Genomic DNA, 19,044 nt, shown 5'->3' with positions numbered 1-19,044 from the left:
TTGCATTGTATGATCCTCCAGCATCACAGCTATTCCACTCAAATTGTCGGGCATGTTCAATGCAGAGCTGCGTCCGCTTGGCTTTCTCTCTGCGTGGGCGTTTCCAGTGAACCGGTAGACTGTACGTTAATGTTTAGGTCTTCATCATCTGAAAACCTCAGCCTATGGTCGATCTTAACTTTAGAAAGAGGGCGAACGGGGGTTTCAGATATGTGTCTGTGCGTGTGCATGTTTGGGAGGGGTTGCATGTCGAAATCCTGAGACACTGTGTGGCCTTTAACGTGAGCCACAAATACAGAATGGACACAGACAGATGATGAGGCGTGGGGATTCGAGTTGAGTGGAAACAGATGCAATCTTTTTTTGTTTTTGTTTTGCCATCACCTCTGATGGTGTTGGTGGTAGGGGTGTGGGGGGGGTCACCCTGTGCCAAGCAGCTCAGTGTTTGTTGGCCTCATAACAGACTGACATGAGAAAACCTGTTGGAGAATAAAAGGGACTTGGTTGGGGCAGGCTGGGAGAGGGGGGCGGAATAGCTGTTAACACACCAAGCTATGACCTGCATAACATCCAGCCCGAAAGCAGCCTCACCTGTTCCCCTATAGTGTGTGTGTGGGGGGGCTGTCTGATAGAGCTCTGTGAGCCTCTGAGAAGCTCTTCATCAGCTCTGCTGAGACACCAGTAGACCTACTGAATGCATTTGATGTTACAATAACAATGAAACTCATCAGACAATCACAAATCATGCAAGCACAAGGACACACACGCCTTCTCTCTCTCTCTCTCGCTCTATGCAGATATTAGTCAGAGGGCAAAAAGGGATCTATACGATATTCATCAGGCTTTCTATTAGATCCCACATTATAAAGCCTACAGGCAATCATATTAATGTAAACATACACTTTATGTTGAAGTGGTTTATATTGCATGACATGGAAGGGATTATGTTCCAGTGGGGTTGGACTCCTCAAGGAATGCAACTTGGAAAGAAAGTGAAACAGGAAATCATAGAGGAACAAAAACATAAATGTGTATTTTAAAAAAATGAGGCGTCCATATAAGAAAGGCTACAAAAACCTCCACTGGCCCTCTGGCATCGGCATACAGCAAAAGGCACCACAATATTACTCTATTGGTTTTTTTTTATAACGTCGTGAAAAAACTGGCACGTCTTTATGCTGTAAATCAAAATGTACATATAAATAGAGTTTTCCCTATAAAAAAGTCTTTGCTGTTAACTAGTAGACAACTTGCTAAAATGAAAATAAATATTTCATTTGTTTAGAATATCTGTCAGTTATATAAAATAAAAATATTTCATATAGATGCAGGTCTATACTATATTGATTTCCGTTGGTTCATTCTCACTCTTAATGGGGTGTACTCTCCGGTTTGGAGCGTGAGTGTGTAAGTCTTGTATGCATGTTCCCATGCCCACTCTGCCGCCCCGATGAGTGAGAAGTCCGACTGTCCACCGGCCTGTAGATGGTGGAGGGCTCGGCATTCATGTTCTGCATACTGAGGAAGGGTGTGCTCTCACCATCCTCCTCTGACTCACTATCGGTTAGGCAGCTCCGGGACCCATAATCCCAAGATGCCTCATATCCACGTGGAGCCACGTAGCCATTCAGTCTGGACCTCCGCCAGCGTCGGCTACCACTTCCACTGGACCCGCTTTTCTTTGGTTGCTCCCGGGAGGAGAGATACTCCTGGGTGGTCTCATAGTCCTCCTCCTCAGCCAGCCGGTAAGGGCTGGAAGGCAGCTTGCCCCTGCTGTCGTCGAGATAGGTGCGCCGCTGCTGCCGGTAGGGCTCCTGGCACTGGGCGTCGTGTAGGGGTACCTGGTAGCGGCGCAGAAGAGGCTGGTCATCCTCCAGGGGGTATGGGTTGTGAATAGCAGGAGGAAGAGACATGGCATGGCCGGCATTAGGGGATGTGATCTGGAAGGTAGGCACCTGCGAGGGCAGTGAGTAATGGAAATCCACCGGTGAAAGGCGGGCTGGTGTTGTCAGGGCTGAGACATATCTGTGGTAAATAAAGAGAGGGAGTAAAAGAGTTAAGGAAAGCAAAGTGAAGAGCAGATGCGAGAAAGAGGAGTTGTGTACAAAAAGCAGCGTGTGCTTCGCAGGCACTCTGTTGAACTAATATCACAACATAGGTGCCAACTTACAAACTGAGTGTGCACAAAATGTTAGATATTAAATATGACACTTGTTTTCCCACACAGCGGCTTAGCCTGGACGTTTGCTTGCGCTTACCTGCTGAAAGGTAAGTCGCAAACTGGGTGCCCTTTTTATGGCCTTTTCAAACCACTGACATTGCAGCAATTCCAGCAATGGTCTATTTATTAGGCTACATATTTTGTCAGACACAAACATCACTTTTTTCTCTCCCAACTCTGGAAAAGTGCATTTTAGCTCCAACATTCTAATACAGATTAAAATTCCACTGTCCTCTAGTCTAGTTGGTCAGTTTCAAAAATGCCGCCGCTGAATTGCCTCCAGTGGGACGTTAATGTCATGCCTAGTTTTCGTTAATATCCATGGGTCTTATAATATACAAATGGAACACAGATTGATGATGGTGACCGTTTTCAAAAGTGAAACTATTATTCGGGAAGCGGTCAGCATCGGAGCGATTCAGACATGCACAAAGGTTTACATTGACAAATAGCCTTCGCACCCATTTTTAAAAATACTTTGTTCATATTTGACATTCTCAGGCGGCTGAAGCAGAAGCCCACCCCCGAGATCACAGGCAGAAGCAGCTGGTCTTCGCTGCTCTTCAGGCTGACGGTGACTAATCTGTCTCCAGCTGCCCCCCCAGGGCTCCGGACCAACATGCCCAACAGTTTATCTGGCCAAACTAATGCACTACAAACATGCACCTACACTGAAAACAAACCTTTTAAAGATGAGTTTGTGAGAAATCAGCAAGACAGTCTGAAAGCCTCTTTAAAAAAAAAATCCCCCCCCCGCCTGTGCAGCCTCCATCTGAAACCAGACCTTCGCCTATTAGCTCCATGCAGCTGGGATACACTGAGGTCAACACAGTCAACATGCTGTCTTCATTTGTTTATTCCCATAAATATATGAATAAACATCCCTGCTCAATACCACAGTCACATCAACACAGGCAAAACAGCTGTAACGAACAAGGTTCAGTTGAAAAAAGCGAGCTGCTATGTTCTGTTGTGGGTGTATCCTTAATGCTAACCACGCTAAATGACCGCCTGCATGGCGTTGCCACAGTTCAAGAGCAGCTCGGGACGCTACTCGACCAATCGTTCAGCCTCGTCCGGCCTCAACACGGTAGAAAAATCAGCTTTTGCACCGGCCAATGTGTTGAAATGTCGATGATGACGTGTCAAGGCAACACAGTTTTACCTGAACTTGCTTTCAAGTTGTGGTTTTTGTTTGCGATAAAGCAAAGCAGCTTCATACAAACTGTCAAAATTAATGTTCTGCATGTTATTTCAAAACATCAACATGTGATGTTCAATTGCAGGGTCACAGAGCCCGATTTGGTCCATCTGACTGGATCATTGTTCCCTTTCTTAAAAAAAAGAAGCTGTCTACATGCAGGAATTTATTATCACTTATTTATACACCCCATGTTTTTTTTATTTTATATAGGGGTCCGATTGTGCTTCCATTGATCCTACATTTCTCAGTGCTAATGGAAGCTTTCTGAGGAGGGAGCAGGAATGGAATGGTGGGATTTTAGGGTTTACCTATCGGGCCTTATAAAAATTCAAGTCGTCTCAGGGAATTTAAAAAGCAAGTTCAAAATCAGGCCATGGGTGACACAGGGTATTCCTGAAATATATAGCTTGTGGAAACCTGAGAGCCAAATTTCCAGAGTGAATCAATTCATCGTGTTCTCATTCACATGAAAGCCTAACCCCAGGTGAGGGGAAATATGTGTCTTTGCCTTTTTTGCCCAGAGTCATGGAAAGAGATTGATATCTTCAGGTTTTGATCAGAGGAATTTATATTTCCACACCTCTGACAGAAAGCGCAGCATCTTTCTGATTCCACGTGTAAAGCTAAGCTCAACCCATCATGGGCCTATCTCTGAGACACAAAGGTGAAATCAATACCTTCTTGTGTATTCAGGCCAGAAAATATTTTTTGTCCCAAAACGCCACCTTGGTCTTTTTTCTCAAATTAAAGGGAACACTTTGAGAATTACATACCTAGCCAGGGAATAATGTGTCAGCAGCTGTATGCCCAGACTTCCCAATGAAAAGCACCATTTTTCACTCTTGCCTACCTTAGCGTATTTCATCATCATGCCTGCTGTGTGTCAGTTTCCACTGAGTCTCTCAGAGTGCCCTGACTGGGCTCTCGAGGCTGAGAGAGAACCAGCAGAGAGAGGAAACTTCTCAAAATGTTCATAACAAACCCAGTGCCATATTCGCCACGCAGGCCTGTTTCCCACCTGTCGCTGTGTGGAGAGTCTCCCAGCGAGTCAAAGGAGTCTTTGTAATGCAGGCCCGGCCGATTGGAGTCGGGGAATCCACAGTGTGCAGCACGCCGGGCCCGTGCCTCCATGCAAGCAGGACTGCTGCATTTACTGGTCCCCACGGATGATGACATCATTCCCGGCGAGTCAGAGAGGATGCTGTCAGAATGCTGCAGGCTCCATGTTCGCTCCTCGTGTCTGACAAACAACAATGCTGTCAAGCCAGTGTCATTGCCTCTTCTAACGGAAGGTGCAACCATGTTTTTTTCCTAAACTGGTGTGCTGTCCAGAAGAAGACCATTTAACAAGAATGCAAGCAGACTTGCATTCTGGGTGCCGGACACTCACCTGTGAGTTGATGAATGGGCTCGCGTGGAAGAGTTGTGGGATCTGGAGGAGGCATGGCTGGCAGGGAACTCTGTTACAGGCCGTATGATTCGTTCGGTTGCAGGGACATTTTTTGATATGTACTGTGTCGGGAAGAAAATTGATTTAACAGGATATGTGCAAAAAAAGATCAGCGTTGATTATATAACTGACCACAAAACCATTTGGTTTACATCTGTGTGCATGACTTCATCATGTTTGGAATCATATGAGGGACTCACATCTACCATCGGGATTTCTTCTGGGCCAGGTCCTGGGTGATTGGGTCCGTTGGCTAGGTTACGATTAGGATGTTCTTGACACATGTTTTGTCGCAGATGATTGTGCATCTTCTTTCTTTGTTTCCTGTTAAGCAAATCTCGGTTATTCTTTTCCCTCTTTTTCTTTTGGGGGGGTGGATAAAATAATTTAGGTGGGCTAATCAAACACAATCTACAATTCTCATCTATGCCATATATTACAGCAGCTTGAGTGTACAATTTATTTATTTATTTTAAATAAAGCATGAGATAGAAACCTAAAAGAAAAGGCTTTGTGTTCAAAAATCACTCCCTGAATCATTAATCAACAGGACTTACTTGGTTTTGCAGTAGGCAACCACACAAACGATGCCCACCACCAACAAAGCCACACAAATACCCGTGATTGTCAGGACTCTTTTCTGGTAGAGCTCCTCTGCCTCTGTCAACATCACACCCACACACACACACAGGCGCACACAGTGAGGGAAACAGAAGGAGAAAAAAAATTAGTGTCTCGAAGGTGCAGGTTCTACTTTTTCACTGTAGATCTGCATTACTTTATTTTTTGTGACTAAATCCTGAGCAGTATGAAGCTTCATCTTCCTTCCCGTTGCTGCTGGGTTTAAGTGAGCCTAAATGAAGCATGCTCTTGCTGTCTGTACTGTGGTAATGTGTGTGTGTCAGGCATTAGTTAAAAGTGATATATTAAGCAACTGATTAATCAAAATGTTTTCTTTTACAAATTATATGGAATGTTTTCAGCGTTCAGGTCTGTCATTAAGGATCAGCAGAGCTTCCCAAGCAAAGCAGCAAGAGGTCTAAGTCTGAGGTCCTTCGTGTGACGCATCTATCGTGGTGCCTGCGTGATCACCGACGCCGCTCACTTGGAGAAGTCTCCAATCTACTCAGGAATTTAGTCAGCACAATGACGAGATGTTATTTGACAGTAATTCATGAAACAATTTCAGGATGAAACATCATTAAATATAAACCTCAGCTGATGCTTTTTGCCTTTCCAGAGAACAGCTTCTGTGAGGTTTAAGGTAAACTCTTTGCGTCTTCAGGGTAATGATGGAGTGAAGAAGGGAATGCCATGAATAAATCATGTCATGAAAATACATTGAATTTGTACAACTTTCAACCCTCCATCTGAGGTTTTCCGGAGCATCCATTTTTAAACGGTGCACCAAATTGTGCCCAGTGTCTGACACCATAGATGAATAATTAATGAAATTGGTTTTGGCATAAGAACACAAAGTCCTCATGGGCTGGCACATAAATGCACTTGTACACAATGTCTGGGAAGACGCTCCCTACCGCTGAAGCACTTTTCTGGAAGATGCAGCAGAAAGCAACAGCTAACAGTCAGGGAAGATGCAAATAGTGGCAGATGAGAGACAAACATAACCGGGGGGGGGGTTCTAAATTGATAGCGCTGCATGCTCACATCAAAGCATCCATTTTTTGAAGAATGATTCAAACTAGTAACACACATATTATATGTCAAACTTGAAGGCAATAGTTCAATTCTGCGATAAAGAGGGCGATGCGAGGAACATGGGCAAGATCAGACATACGGGAGGAGAAAAGAGATGGCACATCCGAAGGAAAGGTTTGGATTGGGGAGGTAGAGATGAAGATTGAGCAATGACATCTGGTAGCTACAAACATGATACATCATGCTTGTTACAGATGGAATGAGGAAGCAAAAATCAGTCCAAAGGGCAATAAAATGCCACCGTGAGTGAGATGGAAACTCGGTTAATAGTTGTCATTTTTCATCGCACATCATTGGTTTTAAGAGGCGGCGGCATCCGTGTTAATGACGGTTGATGCAGGGGTCAGTTGGATGAACTGATTTGTTGTTAAAAAAAATGAGTTGTGGTAGGATTGATTGACAGATCAATCGGTTAATCAAGTAACAAATAGGATTTACAGTTCGAACCACAGACAGCACGGGAGCAAGTCAAAATGGGGGGCGACGTCTATTTAGCAACTATGCGAGGACTGAGAAACAAAACGGATTGGTCCATACCCATGAATTCAATCCCAAGATGCTCTGCCATTGCAGAGGGTTGACAGTTGGAAGAGAAACAAAAAGAAGAGAGCAGATTAAGAGAGCGGTACCTTCCAACACACAGTGGCGCCCACAAAAATAGACAGTGTCAGCAGCGGCAAAGACTAGACGCCGAAGCACATAAACATCATGCAACACACGCACGTCATGCAACACACAAAGCAAAAATATGCGAATGCAGGATTTTCAAATGTTTAGATTTGTCTCTTGTGTGAGATTTCTCACAGTCCAATGTTGCTGCCTTCAGAGGCATCGTGGTGCTTCATTCGCAAGCAACTTTTAAAGAGGTTACCTAAAAGTCGTATTAGGCCTACATAACTGCTCTTATTGCGGCAGCGTGAGGAAAACATGCGTCGTTGGCTGAGCTGACCTGCAGTTTCAGTCTTTTACGCTATAACAACACCACAATATCATCTCAGGAAACACACCCATCACATGAACGGGCAAGTTAGAAGGAGTGTATTTGTACAGTATTGTTGTAATCACACTCATTTAGAAGAATTATTGGTTGACCTAATATAATAAAGGTGGCTTGAGGCCATAGAGAGGCTTCACCAGCTAACAGCCTCTGGCCGCCCACTTGTTTGAGAAAATCCCAGCTGTTCTTATGCTAAGCCAAACCCTGATGGCTGAGGCGCAGAAGTCATCCTCCTTCTCTTTGGTATCTCCTGGGGATGGGAGGCGCCCCTGCAGGAGGCGGGCCTTTAAGTATGGAATGGATGTGTGTGCGCACATGTGACTGCTCGTTGAGCAAAAATGTGATTTATTCTTCTTAATTGAGAGCAGAAAATATGAAATATGTTAGAGGCCAATAAAACTTTAATCCACTGCATCTATCACATCCTGACCGCGGCTTTCATGAGCCCGATTCCTATTGTGGAAATCCACTTTTGAGCCAGTGAGAGGTTATGCAGGGGTTAGGATATTTTGAATAACGATATTTCTTCTTACGGTTGGATTGAGTGAAAGGTCACCCTTTTCTGTTTTAAATTACAGCCTTTCATCTTGGTGGGGTTTGCATGTAAACGGTGCACCGCGACTTATTATTGATTGTTATGTTGAGTTCTTTTGTGCATATAGACAGTTAGGTCATTGATTTTTAATGCATGATAATGCAGTCCAAGTCATTGAAGCCTGGTCCATGTGGCTGGATGGGAACTGTAAGTAGATGCTGTTCTTGATATGCAGGCACGCAGCTGCACTGAAGTTAAACGGTATAGCGTAGGAAAATCACTCCCACTCCCACACCACTGTCTACTCTGCCAAAAAAACAAGCAATTTCAGCACAGCGCATTAAGGCTTAATGTGAGATGAAATTACTTAGTAGTGAGGATGGGGGGGTTCACACTGTACTCTGAGCCAACACGCAGTATTTGTACTGTAATACATGCTACTGTGTGACTGTACTTGTACCCTAACATTCTATCGAATAAATATATTCATCATCATCAACAAACGATTCTATTCGCTCGGCCCGTCAGACTACAGGGCTGAGACCATCAGCACAAAAGGCAGCTAGTTATTTTCTAATTGGAATGTTACATTTAGCGTCAGCCACACAGGGCCTGCAAAGACATGATGCTGACAAAAAGCAGTGAGATTGCAGGAGACAGCAGCTCTCTGAATGAATTACAGACTTTGTATTTAATTGCATAGCATTAGTCCACACTATCCTGCCTGGTTTTTTTTCTCTCCCACAGAAATCCCACCAAATCCTAAAGACGTTCAGTATTATGTCAGTCCACTCTTTCACTTTGACAGTGTAATAAACCATCAGCCAGTGAAGCATGATTCCAGGTTGAATGGAGGGTCTGGTAATTCTCTCTCTGGTCGGTGTGGTGTCGTGTGAAACATTGCAGGGTAAGTCTTACCGTGGGTAAGTTGCTTGACATGCTCTGAGGGTATCGGCTGTGAGAGCACCATTTTGTGGCTACTTCTACGGCAGAGTGTGCAGGCAGCAAACATACAGTTTAATAACTTCTCTTCCTCTAGGCAATCACAAATCAACTTCAAGTTCAAACAGATTTAGATTTACATTCAGGCTAACGGGAAATGTGCCATGTTGGTTTGTGGGCAGCCATCATACTGCACATAGTTATTACCCTCGACGAAGGGGAGGCGAGGGTATTGCAATTGGGTGCGTTTGTCTGTCTGTCTGTCTGTCTGTCTGTCTGTCTGTCCGAGCGCATAAATCAAAAACTAGTAACCGAATCGACTTGAATTTTTACACAAGCAAGGTTCTGTCCGTGGCTCGGTCCTCCCCGAGAATGGCGTTGATCCGGATCTGGATCCAGATTCTAGAATTTCTTTTACATCTGGAATTGTGCCTGTGCTGTAACATGGGAGTGTCACTTTAAGAGGGAGGGACACGAATTACATGATGGGAGGATTCTTTAACTTTGCGAGATAGGGCACTTGGAGGCGAGGGTCTGCAATCTCTGATTGATTGGCTTGTTACACCTTGATTCATCATTTTAAACAATTCTGTAAGGAAATTATAAATGTTCCATCTGGTCTGTCTGGAATATAGAGCACAAAAGTCTGTATTAAATGCAAGGGAGACTAAAATCAGCACTTGAGTGATCAGATCCTTTGATTAATGGCACTCAGTAAACATTTCTTTCCTGGTTCTTTCATGCCTATTAGTTAATAAGAATTGCCCTATCTTTGTTTTTCATCTATCAGCTTTAATGGAATTATACATGCTCGTGTGTGCGTCTGATTGCATCAGGATCATTAGTAAGTGAGCTCAGGGTGCAGTTTTAGTAAATGTTGAGCCAGACTGCCATTACACCGAGCGGATTTTGTGCAAAACAACTTTCACAAAGGATCTACGTTATGACGGCTCCTTGCTTTTGTCAAATCCATCTTACATTTTTCTGCGAGTGCAGCTGCAACACACTGCAAGTTAAGCGTACGCAGTAGCACATGCAAACCAAAAATAGCAATAACAGAATAATAACCTATGCCAGCTTGTGAATGAGTCATCAGAGGTGTTACAGACACAACTATTAGGTAATAACAGGAAATTAAGGCAATCTAAAGACACAGCATGCACGCATGGCACCAGAGCAAGTCAGACAGCGACAGAAGAGGGAGTTGACATACGGTAGAAACTGGCCATAACGTAGGTTTGACAGCGATCACCAGTAAAGTCATTTGGACACCTAATGGAAAGAAACACAGCCACAAAAACAGAGGGAGGAGGAGGATGGTGGATGATTGAGGAGGAACAGAGACAGAGGGGGGGGGGGGGAGAAGAGCATGTGTAAAAAAAATGAAGAGGGAGACAGGGAGGGAGGGAGAGGCAGAGAAAGACACAGAATTAGAACAACAGAACTAGACAGCAGAAGCAGAGTGTTCCCATGGATGGCACCGCTACGCGTGAACACGGTGTAGCGCACAGCTCATTGCATGTTGACCTGAGAAGGAGAGAATAGGGAGAAGAAAGAGCAAGATAACTGTGCAGGGAGGGAGGTGCAGCAGGAGTCCACAGAGGCAATCCAGTGTCAACTGTGTCTCTGCTCTCAGCTGCTCATATTAAGTGAACATACTTTTGAAAGGATTGGGCATGTACAACCGCAGAGGCTCATTCTGTAAGCATCGAGGGCCGGAGTATCCACCCGGACATCTGGGAAGGAGCAGACAAGTGTTATGAGGAGGAAAACACAGGAGGAGAGGTGAATGCTAAATATCGTTTTGACTTTTAACAGAATATGGTTTAGAAACAAAAAAAACATCAGTTCGGTGTTATTATGTAGACAGAATTAATGATGAATCTGGAGACCAATTAAAGGAGATAATTAACTTTTACTATGTTGAGTAACAATATCACTCATCATTATTATAATAAAGATAGTAACACTTTCTTTGAAAGGTTGTGCAAGTTAAGTTAGAGATACTCAACAACCAATAAACCTTTAAAAAGGTCAATATGAGAATATGAAAATGACTTCAAAATTTTATCCAAGGTTCTGCAAAACATCAAAGACAAATATACATAATAACATAAAGCTACAAAGGACCCAGACAGGAAAGGCCCCGTCTCTTTTTGTACTCTGCATTTTGATGGATGAAGGAACGCTGATGTCGGTGAGATCGTGGTCAAAAATATGAGCTATATCAGAGGACAAGCATGCGCTGCTTTGTTCGTTATTAATAAATCATATATAGGATGCACATGCTTCAAAGCTGAAAAAGGGGAAATGGGTTTTTTCCTCTTGGCGTCTGTTGTGAGGCTGGACATCGAGTCCTGAAGAAGTCCTAAAGAGGAATTCTATTAAATATGTATTCCCAGCAGAGAAGAATTTTGCAAGTAAAGAGACTGGATTGCTCACTTTACTCGCCGTTTCAAACCACAAGTCATGACAACCTTTCTGACATGCAGCGCTATATTTTCTTAACTGGAGACAAACTACTATATCGTCACCATCAAATCTGTACGGCCAAATCCCATTCCCTCATCATTCTATCGCGTTACGTAGTTTTGACAGATAACATATCACCTGACTGATGCAGTGGTGCCATACTGATTATCACACCAACATTATTAGGATTGCATTTAACAAATATTTTCATTGTTGATTAATTGACAGATCATTTTCTACATTAATTGATTCATCATTTTGTTCATAAATGAAAATAAAAGATGTTTAGTTTAACACAAAAGTAAGACATTTTCCTTAAGAAAACTACCTAATAATAATAATAATAAAAAAAGCCTGATCCATTGATTATCAAATCAGTCTCACCTTAATATTCATTGATTCATCGTTGCTGCTATACAGATAAAAATTTGGTATTGTTGATAAAAACTGGCAAAAAGCAGGAAAGTAATCAACTTTTGAATAATAACACCTGAACATTAAGCCAAATAACATTTGTCCACCTCAAAATGTAAATGTCAGGCATAAAAAAAGGTCGTTTCTGTGATAACGTCAACCTGCTTTTTTCCATGAAATGCTGAGATACACACTTCCTCCAGCGCACTTTACACACAGGTCTTGATCCCTTGTGCCAAGGACCTCAAATGTAAGCAATGCTTCTATTTACCTCACTGGGGGCCTCTAACAGGCATAAATATTTGCTCACGACTAAACCAGTGACTCATGACATTTTGAAAAGGCTTTTTACGTGCAGCTCTCCTGTACACTAAACATGACTTAAAAGGATGAGCACACCGCTGCTTCACTCCACTATTAGTGTTAAAGTACACAACAGGTGGGTAGTTAGGTAGACAGGCAGCAGCTTCTTGTGATGTGTTGCTGCTGCTGAAAGAAAGAAGAATGGAAATCAAGTGTGCTCATGAAAATAAACAGTGGTGTAAAAAAAAATTCTAGTCAGGATGTTGAGGAATATTACGAGAATAAAAATTTCAGGACAGGCTTTGCATTAAGGATGCAGGCCGAACACTCGTTACAAGGAGGAGAATTTGATTTTCAATGTCACACACAAAAAAAAAAAATAAGGACTCACTTGCAGGAGAGCTGATTTACACCATGTATGAAGTAACAGTCACCGCCATTCACACAGAAGGTCTTTTCTGTGTCGTTGCATTTTCTGGCATGGCCTGAGCCTGGAGATAGCGTTGTGGTTACTGGAACAAAAAAAAACAAAAAAAACAGAAAGGAAAAGCGACAAGAAAGCCATTAGAACGAACAAGTTACATTCTTCTGAATCATCATTCATAAAAACACTAAACACTAAACTTCATGCTTTTCGTGACAGTTTAACCCAGAGGGATGAATAAAGATGTAAAAATTAAATATGAAGACACCATGAAGCAATATTTTGTGTGTGTGTGTGTGTGTGTATGTGAACTTACTTTTATTTAATGAGAACGATAACGTTGCAGCTCCTCAAGTATTCTCAGAATTGCTCACATTATACACTTGTACTTCCACGAGATCGCTAAGTTTTCCTTCGACGATTGCAATTGTGTCTCTTAGCAGTGTTGACACAATCTCAAGAAGCTCTATGAGCAAAGATAAATATTTCCCCGGGATAGCGTAGGAGTTGTTTATGCGTTGAGTCAGGTCCTTGGAATGGCCCAAAATGTCATGTATCTGTGCTCAATCCCCTCGGCTAAATAGATATAATATGTTTGGGATAAAGTGTGCTTATCAGGAGGTGCGCGGAGCCGTTTGAAGGAAGGGACGTGCTGAGAGAAGTTCACACTAGCAGAGTCGCATTTTAGAAAAGAGAAGCATGCTTTGAATCTCAGGTGTTGACATGTGATTAATGCCAAATGCTATTAGTGTCTTCTCAGAATGTGACAGTGTGTTGGGAAGCCTGCAAAGTTTCCTGACCGTAAGCATCAACTTTACAATGCAGGTTACAGCGCAACCATTGCATCAGGCTTTGATACAGCCTGGCTCTGAGCTAAAGTAGGATGTTTGCCACCGAAACGAGATTTCAACAACTTTTAATTATCGCACAGCTGGCGAAGTCACTTTGGCAGAGGAGAGTGCTCAGCTGCACCTTGTTCAGAAGCGGCCTTCGGGTTTAACTAATTCTCGTGCTAGTTATTAACATAATAAACGAATGACATCAGTCTGTGCTTCACTTGCCAGTGAGAATAAACACAATATTGCCACTTAAACTAGAAACATGTGGTAAATATGCAATCATGTATTACCAGTATGAGAAGCCACTGCTACTGTCAGCGAGCTACTGTGCTACGTTTTGACGTGCTAACATAAATCTACAGCTGGTTCACTCCAAAGAGATAAGCTGGGATTTATAACCGACCATTCTGGACTTGAAAAGGTAATATATTAAGGTTTGAGTCATAAGCTGTCATTATATTGTTAGGCTGTGATTTATTGTCTCCAAAATAGCATACCCTTGCACCCAATTTGCTGTTACCTCACCATTATTGCAAAAACATCTCCAGATTTACCAGTTAATCAGGAGTACATCTTCACCACACCTGACCTCACACTTAGAGCGCTGGCGTGCAAAAAAAAAAAAAAAACAATAAAAAAAAGATCAAACAAAGGAAGGAACCTGAAAACATTGTAAAAGAAAAAAAAACTACCTCCTACGCTCTCAGAGGAGGCCTTAAAACACGTGAAGCAGAAGGCAGCAGAAAGAAACGGCACAAATGTCTTCCTAGGACAGCAGCGGATCCCAGAATGCACTGGTGGGAGGATGGGGAACGTCCTGGACAGATCATCAGTCTTCTGCAGGACACGCGCGTGCACAAACACGCACGCGCGCGCACACACACACACTTGCACATGATCTCCAGTCCACCTGGCTTGCATATGGGTGGATTGTGGGTGGAAAACAGACGACCCGGAGAAGGACCCACACATGGAGACGGAGAACATGTAAACTTCACACAGAAAGGATCAAAGCTGATTTATGAACCCTGGACATGTTCTGCTGTCAAAGTTTATTTGACTACTGGTCATACTAAACCCGTTTCGCTGCGCTCGCCCTTCAGTCCTGTCACTTGTAGCCAACAGAGATCATTTCTGTGATCTGGTCCTTTTTGAGAATTTTAAGGGATTACTGGAAAAAAAACCCGTGATGATAGTCTCTACTTAATTGCTATAAAGGTCCTGCTATACCACCTAATTCTAATCCATCTTAAACTCTTAATACATTCTAAGTGATCACAACTTATTTTGTGTCCCAAACAAGCGCCAGCCCTGTTGAGCCGAACACTCTCAGGTGGAATGTGTGAAAAGGTTCATTTGCTGAAACGGTAAACATCACCTGCCCATAGTCAGAAAATTCAAAGAGGACCAGAGACACATTCCAGCAGTCCAAAGGTTATCCTCACTGGAGTAAAAGTGTCAAATATAAAAAAATATTTTATGGACACTCCTTGAAGTATATGTACTATTTGACATGTAAATCTGAAAAGAGTCAGTCGCACTGTGCACAATATTAAAACAATTAAGGCATTGCACAATCACCGTAGAAATCAGGCTCCCTGAAGGTATAACCTCAGCTATCAGTCACGTTTGAAATATGTTACATTACAATATCAGGACACGGAGGTTTACACAACTCCACCACATTTGACTGCTGCTTGTTTCCTTGTGCTAACAAAAACAATCCATTTCAGAGCTGTTATTGTTGTGGACTAAAAAAAAATCACTTCCCAATTACGATACTGCACACATGGTGTCTAAACATTCTTCTCCTCTCTCCCTGTCTCGTCCCTCTCTTCTTTCCTTTGCATCTTCCAAGCTACTCCCTAGTTCTGATTTCACTGCATCATCCATAATCATAGTTTAGTCTCAGCCTTTATCGGCAGTGGAATATTACAAATGTTTCCATATAAAGCACATAAAAAACCCCCAAACAAATCAACAATAACAATTCAATAAAGCCTCTTTACCGGATATTGAACATATAGCTCTTGCGACTAGATAAGGGGAGATTAAATCATTCTGAGTTTGGCGGCTGGGAACAGCTGCAGAGAATGACGAGGGAACCGCGACTAAAGTGATGCACAGGGAATCTATAAATCACACGTGTGCAGCCTCTTCAGGTTTTCTAATAAACTTGTAAAACTTGACAAAAGTATGTAAAAGCCTGTTGAGCAGCAGTAAAATCTGCAGGCAGGGCTGTGAGATGCTGCAGACCGACTGCAGAACTACTACTCACTGCCTCACCTGGATTTTGAGACTTTAAATTGCATTGGATCCGAATTACTCAAGTCACGCATTTGTTGCCCAAGCAGCGCTGTGCTCCTATAAAGAGGTGAAGGAGGATAAACGATGTGATGTGTGTGTTTTATATAATACTGCTTTTTCATTTTATACAGCATGGAATTGAAACCCTGATCTGAACAGGACTCATATTGGGCAGTGAAGCTGATGTGAACAGACCACAGCCGATTCTTCGAACACTTGCTGCAATAACATGTGTAGTGCACTCTCTTGTATCAGTGCACAGATGTGATTTGCATTGCACTTTATAAACCAATTAAAAAATCCAAAATAGATGTCTTATTTGGATGCACATACCCCCAACAGGGGAGATCCCATAATAGAGAATCCCAAAGGGACAGCTTTTAAAAGAGACTTTCGTCTAAGGTCTCCGGACTTTTCCTGCTCTTCTTGCATCTCACTGACAAATAATTTCCTAATTAAAAACAGCTTTAATTCACAAAACAAGTTTACATGTGAAATATTTGCACATAGGAAAAACAAATGTGCTCAAATACCACATGGTGCAATTCCCTCTTCCCAGAAAGGGGACCAGACTTCAGGTCTATTTCTCACGGGGTCGAATCTATGCTCCTCGCTGAATATTGGAGTTCAGCCCCTCTCCTAAACAGAGTTCATTCATCTTATGCGGCTGTGGTTTAGTTAAGTTTGCTTAGTTTCTTAAATTTGGGTTTCAACTTTCTTCAGCTCTGGAGTCCGGGGGTTTAATGTTGTGCTGGAGCAGGCGAGAGGTTTCCTCTAGGTTAGCGAGACCCACGGTGTTTAGCCATCAGCCCCTGCCACTGACTTTGATTAATCCTTCATGGCTCAAGAACTGAACAGAAAAGCTGGGGGTTCAAGCGGGACCATCTGGAAACCTTCATAAACATGCCTGTCTTTCCACACTCTCCAAAGCATTCTAAGAAAATCGTAAAAATGAAAAGACAGGTCCCCGCTGCACAGTTCTTTCCTCTTGAGGCACACTGTGCATATGCAGCAAGCAGAGAAGGGCTCACACAGAATCCAAGCCCCGCACTGCAGCCCCGACTTGAAATACATTTTTCAGACAGTTACAAACACGTCCTGTTAATTTCTTATAAATGTCGATAAATGCTAATACTGTAGATTGGCTGAAACGGTTTTCCTTTTGCAAAGACATTAAACAGAGAACAAGAGGCTGATTCTGAGCAGGTAGAAAAGCCAAGGTGGTTTTTCAACCGGCGGCGGGTCGATTCCGTCTGGACTTCATTATGTCTTTTTTTCTTTTCTTTTTCTTCTTCTTCTTATTTTTAAAAGCAGTGTTATCAGGATTAAGCATGTGAATCCTGTAGCTTATTGGGGAGTGTGTTGTTGATTGAGAACAGAATGCAGACCGTACACTCTGGCATTTCCGACATGCAGCTACCTCAGAGATAAAGTCGTGTTTTTTTTCTCAATGTCAATTGTTATTGATTATGGCTTCAAATCAGTGCAATTTGTTTTTACTTGAGTTAACTGTTGCATGAGCACAATGCTAACTGGGCAGCGGTGGGTCAACAGGTGGCATCGCACAGCAGCACCACAGTCCAATCCTCTCGAATCCTCATTTAATCCCATAATTTAAATCATTGTGAAGAAAACAAATGTTTTTTTTTTGGAAAAAGATGAATGATTTGCAGACACAAAAATGATGGTATCTGTAAAAGCACTGACATGCCGTTCCACAAGTCAGTGTTATGGATCAGAACCCCATTTCCATCCCTCTTACCAACCAAACACTGGAAGATCCCTTTTCTCCGTACTGAAGTCGAATTCATAATGCATGGCTTCTTGTTTCACTTGTGAGGACTGCGTTGTGTTGGTTTGTGCAATTCTGAGGGGATTGGCTATTCTAGCCGGAATGAATAAATAAGGTAAAGGTATAATTAAACACTACATCAGACCAAATATGGTGAGTATTGGTTTTGGCTCCATATGACTTTGATTTGAGAGGTTTTGCAGCTGTGGATAAATTGCATGAAAGAAATGAAAATGCATTTGTGTGGATTTTCATTTATTTATATTGTAAGGAGCAGCAGTAGCACTGAAGGGTGTTGTCACGGATGAATTGACGCATGAAAAGACAGATGCCCGGACATCCCTAGTTCTGATTGCACGGCTCCAAGAAGGATCTGCTTTATCTAAACAATCACTTTCACACTTAACAAAGATTGATATTTGTTTTTGTTTTTTACATTCTGTTCATTCGATGGAATCCATGTTTTCATTTTCAGATATCGAACAATAACATATTTTGACAGGAGCTCAAGTCCAGGCAAATGTAGTGATGATGAAGGGAAGAAAAAAAAAGAAAACGGAAACAAATCCAAAGAGAGGCCAAAAAGAGAAATGGATAGAGTAACATAGGAAAAAAAAGGTTTGTCGACAGGATCTTAAGTTGGAAAGTATTCCAGCTTGCCAAGGCCAACAGAAAACAAGAACGCACCTATTTGCACACATAGGCACACCCAATCAATGGCCATATCTTGATTTTTTTTGGGGTCTACAACCATCTCTGTTTACGTTTACGTTTAAAAGGGATTCATGTACTATTTACTGAAGCTAGGATGCACAGAGATCCTATCATGAATGAGGGAGCACTTCATGCATTTCTCTATGAAAGAAAATTACAAACAAACCAAACAACTTAGTAGGAAACAGAATGTTTACAAATGAACAAAATGGATTCTGCCAGGAGCATTAATCTACCACCCACTCTCCAACAAGACTGCCACTGCCACAACCAGTGCGTCTTCTTTTATATGCCTGTCTCCTATTACCATTTGTCAGCCACATAGCTGATATGCCTGGTCTTGCCTGCCTCAATCATCTCAACACTGAAGTCAAATCAAAGAGCAGTGTGTGTGTGTGTGTGTGTGTGTGTGATTGCACAACAGCTGCTCAAGAGCTGCAAAAAGAAGCAAAATGCACTTAGGAAGGGCAGGGTATGGTGCGGGTGCGTGAGCGGGCGCTGGTATGGCCGCTGGTGGGAGCCAGAATGTGGGCAGTTGGTAACAAAATGACACATGGCGTTTGCAGCAGCAGCGCTGTTTCAGACGGGGCTGTTCTCTGCAGCTCCGGATAAACGTGACGCCCTGACGACGCCTGTTGTTTCCCCTCAATTCGTGCGCTGGCATTTCCATGGCCACAGTTGCAGATGATCTGTAAAAGGCGCGGAGGAACA

At 42.7% G+C, this 19,044-nt stretch overlaps 1 protein-coding gene across 2 annotated transcripts in view; it reads right to left on the bottom strand.

Annotated features, from left to right (window-relative positions):
• Window positions 1–1,051: 1,051 nt before the first annotated feature.
• Window positions 1,052–19,044, bottom strand: part of nrg2a (neuregulin 2a) — a 55,314-nt gene continuing 37,321 nt past the window's right edge. The window contains exons 4-11 of one of the 2 annotated variants that reach the window (XM_068744396.1): window positions 12,649–12,769; window positions 10,282–10,340; window positions 7,132–7,155; window positions 5,433–5,535; window positions 5,076–5,199; window positions 4,816–4,937; window positions 4,444–4,665; window positions 1,052–2,025 (exon numbers count right to left, since the gene is read on the bottom strand). In XM_068744396.1, the coding sequence (XP_068600497.1) occupies window positions 1,371–2,025; window positions 4,444–4,665; window positions 4,816–4,937; window positions 5,076–5,199; window positions 5,433–5,535; window positions 7,132–7,155; window positions 10,282–10,340; window positions 12,649–12,769 (1,430 nt within the window). In that variant the 3' untranslated portion in view covers window positions 1,052–1,370. Of the gene's footprint in view, window positions 2,026–4,443; window positions 4,666–4,815; window positions 4,938–5,075; window positions 5,200–5,432; window positions 5,536–7,131; window positions 7,156–10,281; window positions 10,341–10,727; window positions 10,805–12,648; window positions 12,770–19,044 lie in introns of both variants that reach the window. The other variant, XM_068744397.1, reaches the window with a different exon arrangement.

The sequence above is a fragment of the Brachionichthys hirsutus genome, chromosome 10 (genome assembly GCF_040956055.1).
Source record: "Brachionichthys hirsutus isolate HB-005 chromosome 10, CSIRO-AGI_Bhir_v1, whole genome shotgun sequence".
NCBI lineage: Eukaryota > Metazoa > Chordata > Actinopteri > Lophiiformes > Brachionichthyidae > Brachionichthys > Brachionichthys hirsutus.
Note: the sequence above shows the minus strand (reverse complement) of the source record. Positions and strands in the feature narration are given on the sequence as shown.